Raw genomic sequence first — 23,906 nt, forward strand, 5'->3', positions numbered from 1 at the left:
GGCTTAGCCCTCTGTAGCACAACACCACCATTTCAACCTCACTTGTTGTTAGGCATCATTTTCTCCGTGCTTCTAGCAAGCACTTCAATACAGTACTCATGACTCCCCAAATCAGCATGAATTTGACATTCCCGCTGCTCTCCGTTACTTGGCTTTCTTGTTTAGTGTTCATGTGTCCCAGCAGTTTTCTCTCTCACAAAAGTTCTCTGAACCAGGTCTTGTTTGTTTCAGTACAAAAAGAGCCATTTTAATTTTGTCCTGTAAGCTCTTTTCTAAAATGATTTTAAAACACAGTAACCATGTACTAAATGGGGCAACAGTTTTGACTGAGGAGTAATGACTGAGAGTTTGTGAATTGACCTTAGTTTGAAAGATTTATTTATTTATCTGGAAATCAAAGTTACAGAGAGAGGTGGGGGAAGACAGAGAAAGAAAGAGATTTTGCATCCACTGATTCATTCCCCAAATGGCTGCACTCCTCTGAGCTGGGCCACACTGAAGCTAGAAGCTAATGGCTCCTTCTGGGTATCCCGAATGCGTGCAAAGACCCAGGGACTTGCACCATCCTCCACTGCCTTCCTAGGTGCATTAACAGGAAACTAGATCAGAAGTAGAGCACCAAATGGGCACCCATATTGAATGTCAGCATCATAGGCAGTGGCTTTACATGCTATGCCACAATGCCAACAATTAACATGCTTAAAATTTCTTGATACATGCCTATGTAGAGGAGAAAAAAAGCACATTTTTTTTATCAACTCCTATTAACTCCTAGTTGGGACACTCTGCTGAAACAAAAGACAGATTAGTAAGAGAAAAAGAAGCATGTGTCATGCCCCTCTTCTGGAAGAGAAGTAACTCTCTCTGGAAAGAACTCTCTCAAAACAGTAACTTTAACTCTGAAATGATCAGGCTGTGCACAGAGAGCCATGCATCTTAGAGAGGCCAAGGCAAAGAGGGGAGTGGTGCTAGGAGGGGAAACTAACAGGGTCAGGGAAGTTTGTTCCAGGCGTCTGGTACTACAGGAACTGTTCCATCCCCCTTCCCCGAGCTGATGAGCAACTGAGAAATCATATCTCTGTCCTGTGTGGGGAAAAGGAGGCTGGCTGTCTGATTTTTGTCTGTCTGATTTCCTGTCTTGTCATCTGGCAAATGTGAAGAACAGAGAGCCCTCTCTGCATTTCATTAAATGCGTTTGCATTTAAACTCAAGACAGTTTAAGGAGAAATATTTTGGTGTCCTTCATGCATCTCTACATTTAACCTGAAATGTACTGAATGCATGACTGGCATGGCTTGATTTAGGGCCAGATCTAGTTTTCATGCAAAAAAAGTGGGTTATAAACAAAATTAAGCTGAATGCACTTGTTAATGGCATGATGGCAAGAAAAGTCCATGGACTTGAATCCTTAACTTTCTAACGTTCAGCAGAATGAGGTCTACAAGATGCAGTATGAATGCTTGGGTTTGGCCAAGTGATCCTCTGGGCAGAGATGGAGGGGCAAAAGGAAGCCTTCTACCAATGACACAAATTCAAGGGTGGACTACTCGACAGATTCTGTAATCTCATGCTTCCTCCCTTCTGTGTTTCACCATCAAGGTTGCGATATTCCGCCTAGCATTGCCCATGGAAATCATAGACAAGTTTCTACATTCATCACAAAGGAGGTTGAATATGAATGTGAAGAAGGCTACAGGCTGGTGGGAGCGAAGAAACTCTCCTGCAGAGATGAACGCTGGTTCCCAGAAGCCCCTCAGTGCAGAGGTACCTCCAGCCTCCCATCAGCTCATGACTGGGTGCGGGGAGCTGTCATGTGAGGATGATGGCTGAGTGGGGGGAACTCTCAGGTGAAGATGAAAAGCGACGTTCCTCCCTCCCAGAGGCAGGAGGAGCACATTTTAAGCAATCCATGCATGCAGATCACACCTGATGCACAAAGTAGCAAAAGCATGCACCATCATTAGTCTCTTCTGGTTTGGAATGTCAGTCCCCAGATTCAACCCTTGGGAAACTGTTCCTGCTCCCAGCTTCTTGTATGCATTTCTAGACATGGTCTAGGGTCCTTGCATTTTACATGCTTTTTATACCTATGCCTGTGGCCCAGTCTTCATGAAAACGTGCCCCAGTATGAACGTAGGCTCTCCTGGGCTGATGCCACATGTCCAGGAAATGACACTTGCCTCAATCAGAGGCTCGTGCAGGCCACCACTTGTCACACTCTAGCTGTGTATAGAGGAGGAGGCTCCTGGTGTGCAGCCACGAGTGGGGAGAGGGAGAGGCACAATCTGGTTGAATATTTCCAGACACAGGTGTGTTACCAACACATACCACCTTGGTCCAACAGCTCCAGGACCTTTTGACTGCTATCAGGTCCCCTGCATATGGGAGAATAATGAACAAGGGGGCAAGGAGATTTTATGTCCCAAATCACACCACAGTCAGGACATACCCTTAAAATATATATAATGTTATAATCAAATTGAAACAAAAATATAAAAAATTAGAAGCACCTACTTGCACATAATTTTATTCCTAGATTGTTATCATGTCCTTTTTTCTTAGATTTACTGATGGACTAAAAATGTTTCCATTATAGCTGTGTGTCCGAAACCAGAAATAATGAATGGAAAGCTGTCTGTGGTGATGGCACGTTATACTGAAATGGAAAGTGTGACTGTCCAGTGCAACTCTGGTTATGGTGTGATTGGTTCCTCAAGCATCACTTGCTCAGAGAACAGAACCTGGTACCCAGAAGTGCCCAAGTGTGAGTGGGTAAGTGGTACAATTCAGGGGATTTTGTGTTGCCCATCTCTATCCGTGATGACCCCTCCTCCACCCCAGAGCTCCATCCCAGCCAGCAATGGTGACATTGACTTTGTCCAGAATTTTCTGAAACATTCAGAGCAGCCCTCTGTGTCCACCTTGAGGCCCTCTGGTGAGTGACAGGTGGTAGGTTTTTCTGCTTTTACTCGGAACCAGGAAATGTTGAGGTCCTTGGAGGGCAGGGTCTACTGGACCCGGGAGTTCCAGCAGTCAACCTGACCTGCTCTGGTCTGTGCAAGATCCTGCTCTGTCTGTGGATGTTTAGCAAACATAGCCTCTGACCCTGTAAGAGGTCTCTGGCCATCTGGGCCAGGACATATCCATGGCCCTCGTGGAAGGCTTTGGTGGGACTGAGATGACTGTTTCTTTCAGGTGGTTCCTGAAGGCTGTGAGCAAGTGCTTGCTGGCCAAAGACTCATGCAGTGTCTTGCAAATCCAGCTGAGGTGAAGATGGCCCTGGAGGTATACAAGCTGTCCCTGGAGATTGAAATTCTGAAACTACAGAGAGACAAGGCAAGGAAATCCATGGAGCAGTCAGAACTGTAATTTTCCCCCCAGAAGGTGGCCAATATGCCAACAGCCTCAACTCAGATCAACTCGATCTCTCTTTGGCACCAATATTTATGGTAATCAGTACCTAGAAAGGGTCATGGTTAACATGTAGTGACACGCAATTGTAGGATGATTGCACATCCTGCAGCTTCTATTTTTGCTTTCTGGACACAACATGCATTGTTTTGCTATTAAAAATGTACACAGCTGAAATTGCTTTGTCTTGTGGTCATTTAGTCCTCTGGGAGCTGCAGGTCCTAAGCAAATCTGTTCCGTGAGTCAACACTTGAGTCTCACTGTGCAGATCTGCATTTATGTTCACACCGTGTGCTCCTGGACTGCATGTCCCCCTAGTCCCACACCTGTACACTGGTCCCCAGGATGCTGTAGAATACCAACACACTCCTGACCTCTCACACATGTGGCAATGTCACTCAGGCCCCAGTTACACCATGGTGTTCAGGCACATATTCACATCTGTGCCTCCCCCAGCTCCTTGAAGCTCTGAATGACCCACAGACAGGGAGCCTCCCTGTGGACCCCTTGCACCTTCCTAAGTCTTCAGTGGGGCTTGGTCACCATTTTTCCGAGTATTAAGTTAAAATTGTGTGAGCCACAGTTCCACACATGAGGGGCAGCCCCACAGCTATCCCTTCATGTCCCTGGGCGTTATGGAGCTCTCTGTCACCATGATTGCTTCCCCTGACATATCTGTCTCACTTATATTCAGCTCCTTCGGCTACTGTCCCTTCCCAACCCATTCACAATGCTCCTTGGTGGGGAACATTGGCTGTCCTGGTTTAATGGCCCCGAGCATACTTCAAGGAGGTTATGGAGTATGATTTGAACTCCAGATATTATAGGGACTTGGACAGTTGGAGACACTCACTGTCCTGGAATGCGCCCAAGGTCTGCAAAATCTTTCCCTCCCATCCCCACATTCCACAGCATCAGGGGCCCACACTATGGGCCAGCTCCCAAGGATGGAGTCAGCATCAGGCACAGAAATTCAGAAGCCAGTGGTGCCCATGGCTACTGGCTAAGACTGCCAGTGCAGGCTGAGGGCATACAGCAGGGCACAGATGGCCTGTCCCAGGAGTTGTTTCTGGCGTATTCTACATGCGATGTGTCATTGTCATCCACTGCTCTCTCCCTACTTAGCTGTCTTCCCTCTTCTGTCCATTACTTCCCCCAAAATATCTCAGAAGGCAAAAAGACTGTTAGGGATATGGTGTGGCTCAGAAAACTTAGAAAAGTTCCCGCAGAAGATTCTGCGAAGCAGGAGTCTGCTCAACTTTCTGCTTGGTTTTGATTTGAGTGAGGCAGGAAGGGAGTCTAGATAATCCACGGCTAAAACTTTTTAGTTCATCTTTATATTTTCCTCAGAGATTTTCCTACAATTATTTTCTAAGAAATAGTAAATAAATATAGTGGATGGTGACAGTTATATAGTGGACAATCACAAAGTTGTTCATAAAGCCAAATCTCAACCATTTATAAGAACTAAGTTGATCCACTCAAAGGTAAGATTGAAATTTTTGCAGAGTCAAGCAAGCTACTGATAATCCCACACAGCTGTGGAAACTCTATAGTAAAACAAGGATGGACTCTGGGCTACACAGAAAAATTGTATGGAGGTTCCCCAATTCACTGCACAAGATAACATCCTGGGTAGTTAAAAAATAATTCAGACAGGACCCAACACAATAGCGTAGTGGTTAAAATCCTTGCCTTCAATGTTCCAGGATCCCATATAGGCACCAGTTCTAATCCTTGATGGCCCTGCTTCCCATCCAGCTCCCTGCTTGTGGCCTGGGAAAGCAGTCGAGCACGGCCCAAAGCCTTGGAACCCTTTACTGGTGTGGGAGACCCAGAAGAAGCTCCTGGCTCCTGGCTTCGGATAGGCTCAGCTCAGCTGATCTGGCTGCTTGGGGAGTGAACCATCAGAAGGAAGATCTTCCTCGGTCTCTCTTCCTCTCTGTATATCTGCCTTTCCAATAAAAATCAATAAATCTTTAAAAAAAGCAATAATTCAGACTTGAAGCTTTATTAGGTGCTTTGATAAAAGAGCAGAACCAAGACAGAAGGCCTTCTGGGGGAGCTACTTAGCCTGGGCTGCGTTGTGAGTCCCCCAGTCTGTGTGCGGGATGATGTAGCAACACAAAGCCCTGAGTCTTGGGCATCCCTGATGGAGCCTGCCAGCCGCAGTGCGTCCTGCGGATGTGCTAAAGCCTCTGATGCAGGTCCTCCCTGCTCCTTTCTGCTCCCCTCACTCCTCCCTCAAGGGGATGCACCTGCAAGGCTCTTCAGTGAGCCACCTGCAGGTGAACCTCCATCACGGTCAGCTTGCCAGGGAATCTGACCTCCATACAAGGTTTCTTGCTGGGTTCTCATTTATTCTTTCCTGATTTATGTTCTTGGTCTTTGGTCTTGGATTTTATTTGGTGTTTCTAATTTATTAATGATTGGCCATGAAACCTTTTATATTTAAGACATTCAAACTTAATTGTTATGATGGATGTTACCATTGTGTTTAATATCTTTTTGTCATTTTTAACTTAATAATATTTGATATGCAAATTAGATATTTTCCCTTTTGTTTCCATTCTTGATGCCATTCTTTTGGGGGGGGGGGCATTTTATTTATTTATTTATTTTTACAGATTTTTAAAATTATTTACATTTCATTTTATGACACAGTTTCATAGGCTCTGGGATTCCCCCAAACCCTCCCCCAAGCCCTCCCCCCATGGTGGATTCCTCCACCTTCTTGTAGTATTACAGTTCAAATCCAGTCAAGATTCTTTCATTGCAAGCATGTACCATACATAGAGTCCAGCATCTTATTGTCCAGATAAATTCAACAGTTTCTCGGGGAGACCATCTCTGGTCTGAAAGCAGAACTGGCAAAATATCATCCCGACCAATTAAAAGCCACAATATAACATCAACACCAATTTACAACATTATGGAGTTAATTGACATGATATTGAGTGACCAATATGTTAGAAAATGCAAGTTCTTAACCACACCCTGTGGTTAAGAAAAAAAATATCCCCTAAACATGTACGCATGCTCTTTGTCCACGGTTGTGGGCTTGCTGGGGGAGAATTTTCAAACAGGATATCAGTAGTTAACAGCAAAACCTCAAGGAGTGTGCGGGTTTGGAGGTAAGCATGCTGGAGGAGGAGATGGTGCGGGGACAGCATGAGAATCAGATGGTGCACACTGGGGGTCTCACTCCTACTTCTGATTCTTTGTAAGAAGAAAATATTGTGAATCTCATGAGCAACTGTACAGTTGCCCTGCTTTCCAGTTATGAGATCCTGAGATTCTGACCACGGCAGCCCGACAAAGGATAGTCACATCTCTGTATGGCTAATATTTGAGAAAACAAATATTTAATGATAATAATGACTTTAATCACCATATATTTAATATATGCTTGAATACCAACACCAAATTTGATTGTAGAACACAATGGATAATAGCCATGTGTTCTGTTTTAACTAAATCTTATTTCTGAATCCAAATCTTTCAAAGTTGTAGGAAATTAAAATAATATTGCTGGATATGTTATTATGCAGCATTTAAAAATACAATACCATACTATGGGCCCGGTGCAATAACATAGTGGTTAAAGTCCTCACCTTGCACGCACCAGGATCCCATATGGGCACCAGTTCTAATCCCAGCAGCCCTGCTTCCCATCCAGCTCCCTGCTTGTGGCATGGGAAGGCAGTCAAGGACGGCCCAAAACCTTGGGACCCTGAAGCCATGTGGGAGACCTGAAAGAAGCTCCTGGCTCCTGCCTTCAGATTGGCTCAGCTCCAGCCGTTGCGGCCGCTTGGGGAATAAACCATCAGACAGAAGATCTTCCTCTCTGTCTCTCCTCCTCTCTGTATATCTGCCTTTCCAACAAAAAATAAAATAAATCTTTAAAAAAATTTGATACCATACTATAGTATTTCTGATCTTACCCATCTCCCCTGTAATACATTTCTAATTGTTTTCAGAGCTAACCTATACCTACCTGAGTGTGCCCTACTTGTTATAGAACCCATTTGCTTTTGCTTCCTCATATTACATCTTGTCCTTTCTTCCATAGTAACATCATTTTTCCAACCTGTGGTAATTGTTTCCTTTCTGTTTTCTGTAGTTTCACAAAATAAACCTGGAGTCATAATTACACTAACCTAGCATAGATGTGTATTTTTTTATTAGATGGGATCATGATATGCCTTATATCATGTCTGATTTCTGTTGCTTATGTTATAAGATTTACTTGTACTATGTGCAGATTTTATTCATTCATTTTCGTTGGTATATATTATTCCATTCTGGAAATATACCATCATTTGTCCATACATTTCATTAAGGATAGAATTTAGACAGTTCAGTTCCTAGTCTTATACAATTATGAATATTCCTGTATGTATCCTTCAATGCACATACTTGCCAAATAATGTGCATATTCAACTTTCATAGATAAATTCCCAAAACCAAGATTTAGGTTCTGGCTATGCCAATTAAAAGCTATGGTGGAGGGGATGGGTGACCTTACATGATGGCTCAATTGGCTAATCCTCTCTCTGCAAGCATCAGGTTCCCATATGCGCACTGATTCATGTCCCAGCTGCTCCATTTACCAACCAGCTCCCTGCTTATGATCTGGGAAAGCAACACAGCATAATCCAAAGCCTTGGGACCCTGCACCCACATGGGAAACCTGGACGATACTCCTGTCTCCTGGCTTTGGAATGTCTCAGCTCAGGCTGTTGCAGCCACTTGGGGAGTGAACCCGCAAATGGAAAAATCTTTCTATCTCTCCTCCTCTCTTTGAGTCTGCCTTTCCAATAAAAATAAGACAAATCATAAAATAAAAGGCACCATTAGCAATTATAAACTCTCTGTTTCTTAACTTCAGATAAAATGGAGAGAAAAGTTAATGTTCATACCACTTAACTAATATGCTTTCTCAACAATTGCAATTATAAATTTTATACTGTCATAAAAAAATGAATGGAAATAATGTTCCCAGTACCCAATTGTAATTTGTATTCAATAGTTGCATCTGCTAAATGTCCTACATTCTTTAGATATTTTTTCCTGTACAGAAAAATATTCAAAGATACATTTTCACTATTTATCTGTGTCTGGAAATGGTTATAATTTATGGCAATCAAATGTTGGAATTCTACATTTGGTGTTGGTTGCTAAACAAAGCCTGTGTCCAGAAACATCAAATATGAACAATAGGTGACAACGTTCAAAAGCTTTTTTTTTTTTTTTTTTTGTCTTTACTCCCTTGCTGTGGTCCTTTCTGAATCACTGTTGGGAAGAGTGGATTTAATGTGGGTGTTATTTGTGAATTGTTTGAATTTTATTGTATTAGATCTTGCGATTTTGTCTTATTCTGTTTGATTAAGAATGTCAAATTGGAATGCTTCCACTTTTCAGCAAGAACGATTGAGACCCCCGAACAGAGAGGACTCATACTCCGAGTTTTCTTAGCCTCTATCTCTGTATTTTTGTACAAGAATTACAGTTGTGGGCCCTAGCGGCTAAAATCTTTGGCTTGAACGTGCCAGGAGCCCATATGGGTGCCAATTCTAATCCCGACAGCCCTGCTTCCCATCCAGCTCCTTCCTTGTGGCCTGGGAAAGCAGTCAAGGACGGCCCAAAGCCTTGGGACCCTGCACCCACGTGGGAGACCAGGAGGAAGCTTCTGGCTCCTGGCTTTGGATCGGTGCAGCACCGGCTGTTGTGGTCACCTGGGGAGTGAATCATTGGACGGAAGATCTTCCTCTCTGTCTCTCTTCCTCTCTGTATAACTGACTTTGCAATTTAAAAAAAAAAAAAACTTAAAAAAAAAATTATAGTTGTCCCTGAGAGATTCCTAAGGAGCTTTGGTCTTGAATATTAAAACCCAAGAAAGCTCAAATTCCCTCAAATAGTGCAATGTTTGCATATAATCTAGGCAGTTCTTCTCACATACTTTAAATTATGTCTGAGTTGTTTATAATACCTACAACAATGTAGGTGTTATGTAAGAAGTTGTTGTAGGGAATCAGAGTAAGAAAATCATCTGTCCAGGTTCAGTATAACCATCGTTGTAACACACAAGCAGTAACTGGGTGAACCTGTGAGAACACAACGTACGGGTAACAATGTATGGTAACTTTTTTGAATAGGTCAGTACAGCCAACCTTCTGGTTGTCCCTCACTGGTTAAGATAGACAAAAGAGAAAGTAAATAGTATGACTCCTCATTGAGTTTGAGGCCTGGCTAACAAGAGGGGAGAGAAGAACCGTTCACTGCATCTTTACTCAGCACCATTCATGCTCCCCACCCCCGCAACCCAGCAGCCCAGCATTGGTCACAATGGTAGAATGCTTGTGTGAAAGGGAAGACTATTACATATGGTAATTCCATTCTAGAAGGGTCTGTGCTCATCAGAGGTTAAACACTTTATTCTGAGAGGAGTAACCTCAGGCAGCAGGGAAGAGGCTTCTCTTCAGGGATCGGCCAACTTCTCTTCAAGAGTCTCAGAGTATCTCCAGAGTATATTGTAAGTGTCTCAGGGAAGGGTTTATCTATCAATGGAGAAGTAGTAATTACCAGTGAAAGAAGTTGTAAAGCAGATAAGAACTGTAAGGTGTTATTTGTTTCTGAAATATGTGTGATGGTGATTTTTCTGTCTACCTTTCATCTCTGAAAGTCGAAGCAGAACTAAGCCAGGTTTCCCAGTAGGGTTTTCCCAGCGGAGTGGTACATTGGAGAACAGCACCCCAGACACCTACCTTTCAGAGTCCATATTGAACAAAATTGTTCAGTTTCACTTTGGAGACATCATTGACCTGCCATTTGACTCTTGAAAGTAGAGTTTATCAGATTGGGTCCTAAGAGGACACAGTCCTCTGCCCAGAACACTAAGAGAGAAGTTTAGCCCTCCCCTCTTTTGTCTCCTTTGCTTCTGGTAATTGGCAACACAGTCCCTTTTTTCTTGTAATCTTCTTCTCTTTATTTGAGCATGACAAAGTACTATTTTGGTTGCCATTTTGTTCAGTGACTCCTCTTTATGATTGATTCTTAAACTGGTGGTAAAAAAAACAATGAAAGGATAAAGTTATAAAAACCAGAAAGCATTAACAGAGAACTCACACAATGGTTCTTTAAATCTAAGTGTAAAACAAAGGCCATCAACTTATCAAAATCAGAAAACAGAAATCAATCTTTATCATTTGGGTTGGGAGATGGTCTTGTTATGGGGATGTTTTGCTTCTATGTATGAATTCAAAACAGAAGCTTAAGCAGAAAGCAGGGATTATTTTCAGTAAGGGAATTTAGGTAACCTTACAAAGAAAAGGCTTCTAATGAAAGGGGCTATGTGGAGAAAGCATAGGAGGAGGCAAAAATAAGTGTTTCCCCATCTAGCAGTCTCTTTTATGGGGACTCCCTGCATGGTTAGTGTTGGTACCGTAACTGAATATGCAAAAGCCTGGAATTTGGTCAGGGGTTAGTACAGCTGAGGCTGTGGAGTGGAGCTTACACATGCTTATAGTGTGCCTTCCTTCTTGGTCCAGCAGGACACTTGGATGTCTCATGGGAAAGTGAGTGGACTGGGTTGGCCAACAGCTGCTGTGGAAAACCGCCCAGCTCATGTATTCCCTAACTCCCTGTGTATTCCCATTTTTCTAGTAGAGAATTCTAGAATGAAGGCTATATACTTAGTTTATAGGCAGGCACAGAACATTAGCCTCTCTAACCTGTTTTTTTTAGCTTTAAACAATATCAGTGATGTCTATGAGTGCTTTAGTGGCCCACAAGGTGGAGGTAGTAATAATACTTTAGAGTGTTCATGGGCTACCAGAGTGTTTATGACCTCAGGTTCTTGTGGGTGGGCACTGATCTCCAATCGCCATGGGAACTCCAGTAGTGTGAGTGCATTGTAGGTATGGGCTACAGGGTCATGTCCCAAGGCTCCAGTGGGCTGATGGGGTTTTTGGTGGAAAGCAACACTGCCTGGGACACAAGCCATGAGCTCTGGCATGTCCTCAGGCCTCATGGCAGCACTTGTTGACAACAGGGCTTCCAGGGGTGGCAGCAGCAGCACCAGCCATGTGAGGCTGCAATATTGAATCTCCCTGTCTCTCTTCTCTGCTTCCTTCAGTATATCTTGTGTACATCTGACATACTGATTTTTAAAAGGTTTATTTTTTGGAAAGGCAGAGTTACAGACAGAGATCTTCCACCCACTGGTTCACTCTCCAAATGGCAGCTAGAGCTGGGTCAGATGGAAGCCAAGGGCTTCTTTAGGTCTCCCATGTGGGTGCAGTGGCCTGAGGACATATGGGCCATTCTCCACTGCCTTCCTAGACCACGAAGAGGGAATTGGGTGGAAAGTGGAGCAGCTGGGACTTGAACTAGCACCTATATAGGATGCTGATGTCACAGGTTGAGCTTAACCTGATAGGCGGCAACACTGGCCTCCATAGAGATCTTTTGAAAGCACGGTAATCTTGACCTGCAAAACCAAAGTGGCTCTCCTTAATTCCAAACTCCTAAAATTGTCATTCAATATTCAACCAAAACCAGCTGTGATCTGGCTCCCTATCTTTACTAACATCTCCCTGGACACATTCCTCGACCTCCAAACAGTGCCAAATTGTTTCCCAGAAGCTATCCTAGTTTTCTCACTGTTGTGTCTTTACTCACATTTATTTTCAGTATAAAATGTCCTGTGTGCTTGGTCCTGTGGTCCAAACAGCACAGGAACAGCACAATGGAAGCCATTTTTCTAATACTCAAATCGCATTTATCCACCTTGAATTAACTCCTCTCATGCCCCGAGGCAGATCATGGAAGCTGTATTTGGTTGCAAATACCTCTACGCATTGGTTTCTCCTTAATTCTTGTTTGTAATCTCCTTGAAGAGGGTTCCCATGTGATATTTTTCCTAGTACATTAGAACAAACAATATTTCTATGACTGTTCCTTAAATTGAGTTCTCTCAGCAGAAGAATATTGAAGAGGCACCGTCGAGACATGCCCTCCCCAAGAGCTCCGTCGGAAGGCCTTGGGAGATCTACCCTCCTTAGAAAAGGGGGCAAGACAGAGTGGCCTTTCTCCAAGCTGTGCAAAGTCTTGGATCCAACTCTGTTCCAAGTGACTTTGATTGCTGTTCTGTTGGCTCCTGTTCTTGGTGAGTAAAGGAGGAGAGAGGGGCAGCCAAGAGCGTCACTAAAGAACCGTGTTGATCACACATGCTGGTTTAAGATCTTTCCAACGGATCCTCATCTTCACCGTGGGGTGTCTTTGAGCACTTGGAATATAGAGAAAATTATTGCAAATTTCAACACACTGTTTTATAGATAATCTCCAATACTCCCTTTAGAATCTCAAAGAATTGTCCCATCTCACCTCAGAGCAATCATGTCATGGGATGAAAAAAATGCATTTTTATGACAACCTCATACCTAAATTTCAATTTTTTTGCCCTAAAATTTTATCTTTTAATTTAATTTTCACAAACTTTTATAAGTCCTAATCTATTAACTTAGTCATAAAAAGCAATCCTTCTGTGTGATTATTCAGTATATAGAGAGGATATTTACAATTCTGTTGCAGTGTCTGGGAAAAGACCTTAGTACTTGGTGTATTTTTTGGTCAGAAAAATAAAAGTAAGACTTCATTTTCTTCAAAGATTTCAATGTGATGAATCTGAAAAACATTTTGTTTTAGAAGAAGAATTATAAAGTCAAATAAACATAAAAGAATATAGATGAAATTAGCCTTCTCATCTCTGAATCCAATTGATCTGAAATGGTGTAATTATTAGCCAAAACTTGTGTTTGCCAGGACAAGAGGCAGGGTTATGTGGAAGACACAGATGCCAGCATTTTGTGGTGTTAATTGTGAGCAATCAATCTCATCAGCCTATCAATTTTCTCATACATTTTGCACACAAAGGGAAGGAGGGATAAATTCATTTTTGCCTTAATTATTATTCTTAGTATCCTTAATCAACAGAAATTTGTTGGGGATCACTCACTGTGTCATTCACAGTTGGATAACAAGAGTTACAAGAGTACAAAAGCGTGGTTCCTGTCTTAAACATCTTGCTATCCAAATATTGAGATACAATGTCCCCAGATAGAACTTCTGACGTCCTTATCGTTTTCATGTCCAGGTGACTGTGAGCCTCCACCCGTTTTACCTTTTGCGTCTCCAACAAATCTGCTCTATGATACAACCTTCAAAACTGGAACTACTCTGAAATACAACTGTCTTCCTGGCTACAAGAAAATAAATTCAACTTGGATTATCTGTACTGCTAATGGTGACTGGAGCTACAATATCTTTTGTACCAGTGAGTATCAACTTTTATTCTTCTTGCCTGTACTTTGAAATTTCTCACAGATACTTTGTAAAATCCTGAACTCATATTAAAATATTTAATCAAAGGAGTCTTCAAAATTAACATCACTTATACAATTTAGGATATCCTGAAAGATATTTTTCTAACAGTGAGGACATGGAATTCATTTTTTCTTTTTTTTTTTCTGTCCGCCTGAGACCATGGGGTATGCATTTTTAAACTTTATTAATGTATTTTTATTTATTAAAGGCAAAAGGAGAGAGAGAGAGAAAGTGAGATCTTTCATTGACTGATTCACTCCCCAAACCTCCCAAGCCAGGAGCCTGAAACTCAATCTGATCTCCATGTGCATGGCAGGAACTCGAGTACTACCTGCTTTCCCCTAAGGTGCTGGATTGAAGTAGAGCCTGAACTTGAGCCAGAAACCAAATTCAAACATTCCACTATGAGATGCTGGCATCCCAAGTGGCTTAATTATTGTGTCTGCCCCTAAGGACATACATCTTTGAAAGTGTGATTAGCTATCTATCTATCTATCTATCTATCTATCTATAGTGTATAGTGTATAATACATAATACATATTAGCTATATCTAGATATAAATGGACAAGTAGTCAACATATCACATTGTTTATTATAACAGCAATCTAATTGAGTAAATACACCTGAGCACTTTTTTCTCTCTTCTTACAATGTGTCAGAAAAATTGAGATATATGTTTCCATATAGTCTCTTTTAAAATAAATGAGTCAAGATTAGAAATAGCATTGAAAAATATCTCTGGGTCTATCTGGAACCAGCAGTTAATTAACTAAACTGTACGCTCCAGTATCAAATGTTGTAATTGTTGTCACTAATCATCATTTTAATTTTCCTCCTAGGAAAACAATGCAAACACCCAGGAGAGTTACCCAATGGGAAAGTGGAAGTTAAAGATCTTTATTTGGGTTCAGAGATAGAATTCAGATGTTTCAGAGGGTAAGTACAAGGCAAACTAAAGGCAACTTTTTTTCTTTGAATTAATTTGTCTGAGTAATTAATGTATCATTCATCTTTCAGTAATGAAAATCAAGAGTTCTAGCTTCCACCCCGCCCCGATGTATTCCATTGATCTCTGTCTTTTGGCAAAAAGTGACTTTTGCTGACTTTCTCAGTTAACATTTCAGAGCTTACTATATGGTAAAAGTGAGAACATTTTTTCTTAGGGATTTATTGTTTTATTTGAAAAGTAATGTATGTGTGTGTGTGTCTGTGTGTGTGTGAGTGTGTGTGACACAGAGAGAAAGAGAGTGAGAGACTTTTCTTTGATATTCAGTGCACACTAATCTTTTTAATGCACAAATTCCTGGAAGCGAGAACAGAACTTGTCAAGAACAAAACAATGGGACAATACTCAAAAAGTTAATGGTTCATGAGAGTAAGTAGGATTTTGGAAGTCCAAGGAAGGGTAGAAGTCAAAGCCATTGGTATCAGTAATGGCTCTTGATTATTTATTCGTAGAAACAAATGTAAGTGAATTATCTGCCTTTCATGAGCTGCTTGATGTGTTCTGGTAAGAAAAGCGATAGAGGGTTCAAGGTGAGTCTTGAGACTTCAGTGCCATCTTTATTTGTTATGGATCAGTACTGATGCTAGAAAAAAATAGGCTGCTTGTCACTGGAAGGCCAATTCACCAGAGAGAAGAGTTGGTACGAGGAAATTAGGTGTATTCAAGAGGCCAAAAATCTTGGGGGTGGGGGGGTAGAAAAAGTGGACATCACTTGAGGGTGTTGGGAGAGGTATGGAGAATGACAGAGTGACAGACAAATTCCTGAAGTCAACTTGAGTTGGGTGATGCAGCCTTTGAACCAGGGCTTTACTGTTGACAGTGGGTGGTCAGGACTATTGGGTGCAAACTTTTCTGAGGTCTGACAATTCCAGCCATTTTCCTGCACTTAGTCTCTGGAACTATTAAATCAGCACTATTATCTGTTATGCTAAGGAGAATATGAAAACAGAAAACAAAATTCATTTCAGCTATGATCACAGTACTATCTCATACCAAGAAAAGGATTCATAATGCAGTTTAAATGAGAACTTTGAAAAATAAGGTTTGTGTTTGAAGGGACAATATTTAACTACAAATTGATCCAAATAGTAATTAGGATGAGGGCATTACTTTTTTGTCTTACAATATGAATAAGGGACCTTTATCCAAAATCTTACCAGCTATCTATGTGTATAATAAGATGAACCTGACTTCTGTTATTCAGATATACCTTAACTGGCTCAATAACTAGTCGGTGTGAAGTCAGTGGTAAAGGAGTTGGCTGGAGTAATCACCGTCCAGAATGTGTAAGTAAGTACTGATTTTTCTTTCTTACATAACTACAAACCTAAACCATATTAGGTAATAACATTGCCTAATATGTTTGTGGTTTCTTAGCATGAATTTCCAATTTGTAGCCTTGCCTTTCCTGATTCTTTCTCTTCATTCACTCAACCTCAGTTATCAAGTGTGAGTTGCCGCCTGCAATCAGCAATGGGAGACACAATGGAAATGAGCTCGTCTACACATTCGGCTCTTCTGTCACTTACAGCTGTGACCCCCACTACTCACTCATAGGCCAGGCTTCCATTTCGTGTACAGTGGAGAACAGCAACACAACAGGTTTTTGGAGCCCAAACCCTCCTACTTGCAAAAGTAAGTTCCAGTCATGAACCTGGTTTGTTCTCTTATGTTTAAAAGAAAAACGGGCAGATTGAATGAATCAGAGGTAAATCATCATTGCAATAATAAATATGTTCACTTGTATTGTACACTGTGTACAATACCACTGTGTATTGTATCAAGCAGAATGGTCTAGGTATACTGTGGAAATAATTCACACCCAAATCTTGAAGGCTTTTTATAGGAAAAGCTTTTTCAAGCTCCTCCTTGGTACACTGCTAGATGGGCAATCTTCCTATGGCAACCATCATGTATTTGATAATCTAGATTGCTTTGATCTTCTGACACTTCTGTCAACAACTCCACAATGATCACAGCAGGGGAGAGAGCAGGGAGGCTCAGTTATGTCCCTTCTATTTTTTTTTACCTCATCATTACAGCCTTTTGGACAGAACTAGCTCCTTGTTTCTGCCTCATGCCAAGGAACTCTGGGTAATCATCTTCTTTTGTTTATTCTGGAAGAATTGGAACTGAGGGTATACACTAATAAGCTCAACTCGATATGTTTAAACAGACTGATGCTAACCTTAGCAGGCAAATCATCAAGGGGAGTTCTTTCCCCTGACCCCTCCGGAGGAGCTAGAAGAGGTTATGTCAATATTTGTGGTGACTCAGCTTTCTGGTCTTGGGCATCTTTCCTTCTCAGATTTGAAGTGCCTCAATAGCACAGGCTCATGTGCTGGTTTGACTCATTGCCAACATGGGTGCTTGAGAGACCATAATTGCCAAGAATTCAAAAGCCTGGAGACAGGACTTTGACAGATGGAAAAGACAAGTGCTAAGCTGAAAGGTTAACAGGGACTAGCTAATGAAGGACCTCATGTGTCACTCTGGAGAAGTTCAAAAGCAAAGTGAAAGAGGAACCTTAAAGGGACAATTTAAAGTGGGGTAAATCATAGCTGATGAGTACCTGATACAACCATCCACCAAAGTGAAGGCAAACGGGCCTGGAGAGAAAAGAGAGGAAGTCAGGTGGTAGGGCTGACAACATGTGAGACAGGAGGGTTTATTCTCTGTGGGACTGTAGATGCTCTAGCTATCTCTTCATTCCCATGGTATTAGTCATCTTCATCACTACAAGAAATACATGGCAGAAGCGACTCAGAGAAGGTTTGTTTCAGCCCGAATTTTTGGAGGATCATAGTCTAAGATAAGGTGATCTCATCAGTTCGGCCTCTGATGAAGCACTGAATGGTGGAATGATTACAGGAGAAGGATCCTGTGAGCTAGGAGGAAAAGAGACAATCTAGTCTCAGCTTGAGATAAATCATCTAAGGACATATGTCCAGTGACCTAAAGACACCCTACCAGATCCATCTTTTAGACAAAATAATTGTATTAAGCCTCTCCACTAACTCCTTAGCTATCACAATCAATTTAGTAATCATTAAGAAGAAGCTTTGGGAGAATCAAGTTTTCAACACAGGATCTTCGGAGGACACCAAATACATTCAACTATGACAAATCACTAACCCACCATCAAATAAAGCTGTGATAAAGTAAAGATTTGAGACCTAGGATTTGAAGTTTAGAAGACATTAGATTATATCGATGAGAAGTTTGGAGACCTTCATCTAAATGACTGATGTGGGTCCTCCTTTTACTAAAATTCTTGAAGAATGAAAATACACAAACACAAATATATGGATCAAATTGTTTCTTTTGTATCTACTTGAATCAGGTCTTCTTGGAGCCACAATCAACAATAGCGTTGACATCTTTATTGTGATTTCTCTTTTATAACGTAGTATCTTTCTAAAAATATTTCTTTACAGAAATTGCGTGTGATCAGCCACAGATTATAAATGCAGTTTTTGAGTTTGAGCCTGCATCCCTGAATAATTTTAAGGACACCATTGTCATTAAATGCAAGAAAGGTTACATAATCAGAGGCAGCAGTAAAATGCATTGTGAAGAAAATAATGAGTGGTACCCTTCTGCTCCTACCTGTGAACTCAGTGAGTATTTGGTAGCTGAGATCACCTACAAGTGTGAGTGTGTGATGTGCTGATAGGAGTAATCCCACTTTAATACCAACAATCACATAGTTCTGTAATTTTCTTGTTTAAAAGGAAGATTTTCTTGTTAGGAATATCTTAGTGTTCTTGGATTTTTTATTATGTGACTGTGAAGTTACTGATTTTGTAGTCATTGTCATATGCTTATGAAACAAATTTTATAGTAGAGAATAGTTTCTAATCCTAGCAAAATCAAATTGAGAATTTTTGAAAGATGGAAGTAATCTTTCTTTCTGACACTTCTTCTTACTAATTGCATTAAGATGCTCTATGCATTAATACTGCCCTTGAGCTACTGATATTGCAAATACTTGCAGACCATTTTTAGCATTAATGGCACTTATCACTAGCATTTGCTAAACGGTTTCGATGTATTAAATACTATTCTGAGTGCTTTACATCAATTAGTTCATTTGTTATTTGCAACAACCCTAAGAGGTAGTTACTGGCTCCTTTCCCATCTTAGTGATGCTGTTACGTTGCTCACACAAGTTCACATGCTTAATCAGAGTGGAAACCACTGCTCTGTTGTGGTTAGTGTATTCCCTTCTGCCAGCACAGCTAGAATCTAAATATCATTCCAAATTGTATAGTCATGAAATTCAAAAAATGTGCGGCTTGGCATCCATGCAATTATTTGGGCCTTCAGCCTAAGTTCAAACAGAGAAAGCAACAAAGTCTAAGGCTTAAACTGCAACAGATCAATGGGATTGGATCTGAGATCACATCACAAACTTTCAGATGATAATGTTATGTCAAGGAGATGTTTCTTATGTTAGCCTCCTGTAGGAAATAAATCATTCACAGCTGGCCTTATGTTAGACAGCAATGTTAAGCCTTCTCCATGAGACTGTACACTCAGAAATGCAATGGACTGCAAGGAGAACTGAGCACCCATACAGTTCAACCACCCCCTCAAAACTGCCCCCTTTCTGCAGAGTGGTGTGTCCTCCGTAGTACTGCAGTATTTTATTATTGGCATCAGTTTCAATTGGCTGTGATGCTGGGATACTTCCAAGTATTTTCCTGGAATGGCTGTAGAACCTTCACCATCTGAGGTTTTGTGGAATGGATATGTGACATCTTTTTATTGTTACAGGCCCTTGGGACACTCTCTTCACCCCAATGACAGTTTCCTTTGCCCTTTGCTTTCTTCATGAGCAGATAGTTGTCTTGATTTACCAGAAGTTCCTTTCGCTTCCTGGGAGAAAGCTGGCTTAAATCCAAGAGCTGAGGAAGCATTTGAAGTTGGAACTGAGTTGAAATATAAGTGCAACCCTGGCTATAGACCTGCTCCAACTGACTCTCTGACTGTGAAGTGTCAGGAAAACTTTTCATGGTCAACTTCCAAAGGGTGTGAAAGTAAGTGAACAAGAACTTTGATCTGTATGTACATATATGAATCAATTTCATATTTAAAAAGCTGAGTTCAACGTTAATAATTTGCAGTAACCCTGGCAGTCTCAAGTCCATCTTGAACTTTAATGACCCACAATTTATTTTTTTCTGCACTGTCCTATAGTTTCCATAAACTTTCCCCCATTTTCTTCTATCTCTGTGTCCTTTTTAAAGATTTTTTTTTTATTGAAAACTCAGATTTACAGAAAGAAGGAAATGCAGAAAGATCTTCCATCTGCTGAACCAATCTGAAGCCAGGAGCCAGGAGCCTCTTCCAGGTCTCCCATAGAGATGCAGGGTCCCAAGGCTTTGGGCCTTCCTCTACTGCTTTCCCAGATCACCAACAGGGAGCTGGTTGAGAAGGGAGCAGCCAGGGTACGAACCAGCACCCATATGTGATCCTGGCTCATTCAAGACGAGGATTTTAGCCATTAGGCTGTTGTACCAGACACATCTCTGAGTATTTTCAAATAGCACATCTTTAAATTGTAGGTTAGGTTTTTATTCCAGTCCTTGCAGTGTTTTTCATGTGTGTATACTTTCAGTTACATTTTTCGCAACTGTGGTTACTGCTCCAATTTCAGAATTAGTTGGCACCCAAAGCTCAGATTCATCATGAATCCACAGTTGATATCTTTTCAGTTATGGCACTAAAGGACTCTTCAAGCCCCAAATTGTACCAAATCCATTATTGTTGTACTGAACTAGGTGAACTAAAAGAATGTCTAAATAGGATAGTCTAACACTGCTGGGTCCTTGAGCCTTTGTCTTAGCCCAAGTTGGATCCAAATGCCTGTCCACAGTTATCAGCCAAAGGCCAAGCACTTCAATATTCTGCATAGTGTGAGCCTGTATAGTTGGAAAGTCTGGCCACAAGCCCAAAACTTGCTTACTTGCCCGTCTCTGAAGCAGATGATGACTCCATCTCGGGCTGCCAGGAGTTAAAGGAGGCATGTGATGGAGACTAGTGTGTCCACTATGGCCACCACACTACTGGCTCACTACTGGAGCACACTGTCTGCTAATACCATAACAACACAGGGGCAGGATCCAGGACCCACTCTTATGGTTGGACATGATGTGGGTCAGAATATAAATCCATCCCAACAGAGCTGTGATTCCTTACATGATGGCAGCGCACAGCCTGAGGATCTACCCTCCTGGCAGATCTATCCATAGGCATTTCCCTGGAGGCAGGAGTTTTTGGGCTCTGCCCAACTGAAATGTCATACCTGTTGAGCTACTCCCCATATCCCTGCCAGTCCTCATTCCATTCTCTGCTTCTGTTAGTCTCATTGTGAAAGTCTTCTCTAAGATGCAGTCAAAGCTTCAACTACAGGTATATCCACTTAGTGATTTTTGTTAAACATAATCATGTTTTTTACCTGTCAGGAGTTTGCTGCCCAACACCAGATATGGAGAACATCATCGTCATAAGTGACAGGAGAGATATTACTGGGATATGTGTCTATGCCTATGGCGACTATGTATCATTTACGTGTGATAAAGGCTACTACCCTCTTTCTACTGATGGAAGGAGTTCCTGCCAGGCAGATGGCACATGGAAGCCTAAAATGCCGACATGTGAACCTGGTGAGAATAGCCAGAGTATTGGTCATTATTATGTACCAGATTTCCCACATGGTATCATTTAGACTCATAATAGCATTTTGTTCATTTCATCACATGAGATCGTTAGTCTTATCATACAAATTAAGACCAGGTGAGTTTGAGGTTTTTCTTTGGAGAAATATGCAAAGAGGTTCACAACTACCTGCAAGGCAGCTGGAGAACAAGGCACACTGGGAGCAAAGTCTTAGAGGAGAATTTTTCTTATAAGAACAAACAGCAGAGTTGATAAAATTTCACAGTCTCCCCTTGTCATTTTTCCTAATGTGTTGTTTAGAAACATGGTGACCAGTGTTTAGTAGAGGGGGCACCACTAAATGAGTCGACAGAATGAGAGTGACTGGCATAATTCTGTAGCAGTGGAAGCCCCCAGGTGGAAGAAGTAGCTGTATTAGAAAGGGGAACCTTTGGAGATGAGAACCAGCCAGCCAGCTCTTTACTGCTCAGACTCAGACCAGTCAAACTACCTCTCTCTTAAAATGCCTAAAGGGACGAGAAATCAATACCCAAGGCAATAAAGATCTGTCTCTAATCTGAGTTAGACACTGAGAATGCCATCATTTGACAGAACCCTTCACGTCCACGCAATACCATAGTTTGAGTTACTCTTCAAAGTTTTAGAAAATGACTTAGGAGCCAGTAGTTTGGTTGGAAGTCATCCTAGAAGTGGAAGCCAAGAACAGGTGGGGGGAGAGAGAAGGAGAAAAAAAAGTGACTATTACAAGTAGCCAGGGACCAGTTTGGGACTTTTGAGAAGTGTAAAGAATGTGTCAAAATTATCTCTCTGAGGGATGGGGCATTGGAATATTTACCCACTGGTCTGTATTCCCCATAGGTTTAGGATTTCCCTGAAGGGCAGCATCTTCCCCACATAACTGTGTCCCTTCAGGCCAGAGAATGTCCTGAGGCAGAAAAAAAACAGGCAGTTTTAATATTCTCTCAAGAACACCATCATTATAAATCTAAGTATGTTCCACTCGAGACTGCAATCAGAGAAACATTTTATACAGAGGAGAGAGCTGCTAAACAGTTGCTACAAAGAATAGAATACAGTGTTAAGGAAACACAAAGACTTTCAATGAGGACAAACCTGAACCTAATCCTGCCCTATATACTTACTAGCTGTGTCCCTGGGGCATGGGGTACTGAACCCCTTAGACCTTTTCTGTTGCAGTGCTTCATGATGTCTTTTTCTAAGACTAAATCTAGCATGCTTAAAGTTGTTTCCATTCCAGTTATGTGTATGAAACCAGACATTATAAATGGAGTACTGTCTGTGGACAAGGAACAGTATGCTGAATTTGAAAACATCACCATCCAGTGTGACTTTGGCTATGCAGTTGTTGGTCCTCCAAACATCATTTGCTTAGAGAACAGAACATGGTACCCACAGTTGCCCAAGTGTGTGTGGGTAAGTGATACAAGCCCATCAAGTCCTGTGCTGTCCACCTCTAACACTGATTACCTTCTCAAAAGGTCTATCCTAGCCAGCAGTGATGACATCTGGCTTTGTGGGGATACGTAAGTTTGAAAATCAGTCAGGAGAGGCAAGTTTTCTGTGCCATAGTTAAACCAGAGAGGGCTCCGTAGGCCCAGAAGTCCTGAACCCCAGCTCAGCATTTTCTACCATGAACACAGCACACTCGCTTTCTTTTCTTGGTCAGCCAGCCTGTTCCTCAACTGGGTTGGTGGAGATGCTCTGGGGCTCCTTCTCAGCTGTTCATCTTGTCTGCTGCAGCTGGGTTTGGGTGCTTGCTGCCTAATGAAAGGTCTGCAAATGTTCTCCCCATCTTCTCTTCTGCCATCAGCCCTCAGGCTCACTCTTCCCAAAAATCTCTCTCCTCACACACCTCTTCCCTTACTTGTTTGTTTCAATCACTTTTAGGCAATGGCTGAAGAATGTGAGCATGTGGTGATAGGCAGAAAACTCCTGCAGTGTCTCGCCACCCCGGAGGATGTGACAATGGCCCTGAACGTGTATAAACTGTTTCTGGAGATTAAGCGACTGGAACAACAGACCATGCAAAGACCAAGATTTTCTAAGAGAAAGAAAATTAAGGGACAAATTTTGCCCATAAATTAATATATAGAATCTCTGCCTGGCAAACCTACTTATTCCTTTTAAAATGTGCCTGGGCTCTGATAAATGAATTATAATAATTAACACAGAAAATTTCTATGGCTGTCTATTTCCTGGACTTGAACTATTGATTAATAAATAAAAGTCTAGCAAATATCAGCTTGTCTGTGTGTCACCCTGGTCCACATATCACATCAATATGACGCACACCCGGTACATACATCCACTGCCTCCCATGTGTGTCCGCATCATCTCCCCGCAAGAATGGCAGGCAGGAACCGTGTTCATGCCATTGCCTTTGCCTGAAAGTCTTTA

At 41.7% G+C, this 23,906-nt stretch overlaps 2 protein-coding genes across 7 annotated transcripts in view; both read left to right on the forward strand.

Moving 5' to 3' along the window:
• Positions 1-3,607, forward strand: part of C4BPA (complement component 4 binding protein alpha) — a 30,881-nt gene extending 27,274 nt beyond the window's left edge. For all 4 annotated transcript variants that reach the window (XM_058669122.1, XM_058669121.1, XM_058669120.1 and 1 more), the window contains exons 10-12: positions 1,600-1,764; positions 2,597-2,772; positions 3,196-3,607. In XM_058669122.1, the coding sequence (XP_058525105.1) occupies positions 1,600-1,764; positions 2,597-2,772; positions 3,196-3,369 (515 nt within the window). In that variant the 3' untranslated portion in view covers positions 3,370-3,607. The remainder of the gene's footprint in view (positions 1-1,599; positions 1,765-2,596; positions 2,773-3,195) is intronic.
• Positions 3,608-9,792: 6,185 nt separating this feature from the next.
• Positions 9,793-23,618, forward strand: LOC101527865 (zona pellucida sperm-binding protein 3 receptor). 3 transcript variants are annotated; one of them, XM_058669124.1, is made up of 11 exons: positions 9,793-9,946; positions 12,396-12,580; positions 13,568-13,747; positions 14,638-14,734; positions 16,009-16,094; positions 16,245-16,439; positions 18,242-18,424; positions 19,649-19,846; positions 21,275-21,475; positions 22,747-22,922; positions 23,397-23,618. In XM_058669124.1, the coding sequence occupies exons 2-11, from the start codon at positions 12,424-12,426 to the stop codon at positions 23,592-23,594; spliced, it is 1,671 nt and encodes a 556-aa protein (XP_058525107.1). In that variant the 5' UTR covers positions 9,793-9,946; positions 12,396-12,423; the 3' UTR covers positions 23,595-23,618. The 3 variants fall into 3 exon arrangements, with proteins under 3 accessions (XP_058525107.1, XP_058525108.1, XP_058525109.1); XM_058669125.1 differs by having other exon boundaries at positions 9,802-9,946; positions 12,393-12,580; XM_058669126.1 differs by having other exon boundaries at positions 9,809-9,946; positions 12,384-12,580.
• The last annotated feature ends 288 nt before the right edge of the window (positions 23,619-23,906 follow it).

Source organism: Ochotona princeps, chromosome 10 (genome assembly GCF_030435755.1).
Source record: "Ochotona princeps isolate mOchPri1 chromosome 10, mOchPri1.hap1, whole genome shotgun sequence".
Lineage (NCBI taxonomy): Eukaryota > Metazoa > Chordata > Mammalia > Lagomorpha > Ochotonidae > Ochotona > Ochotona princeps.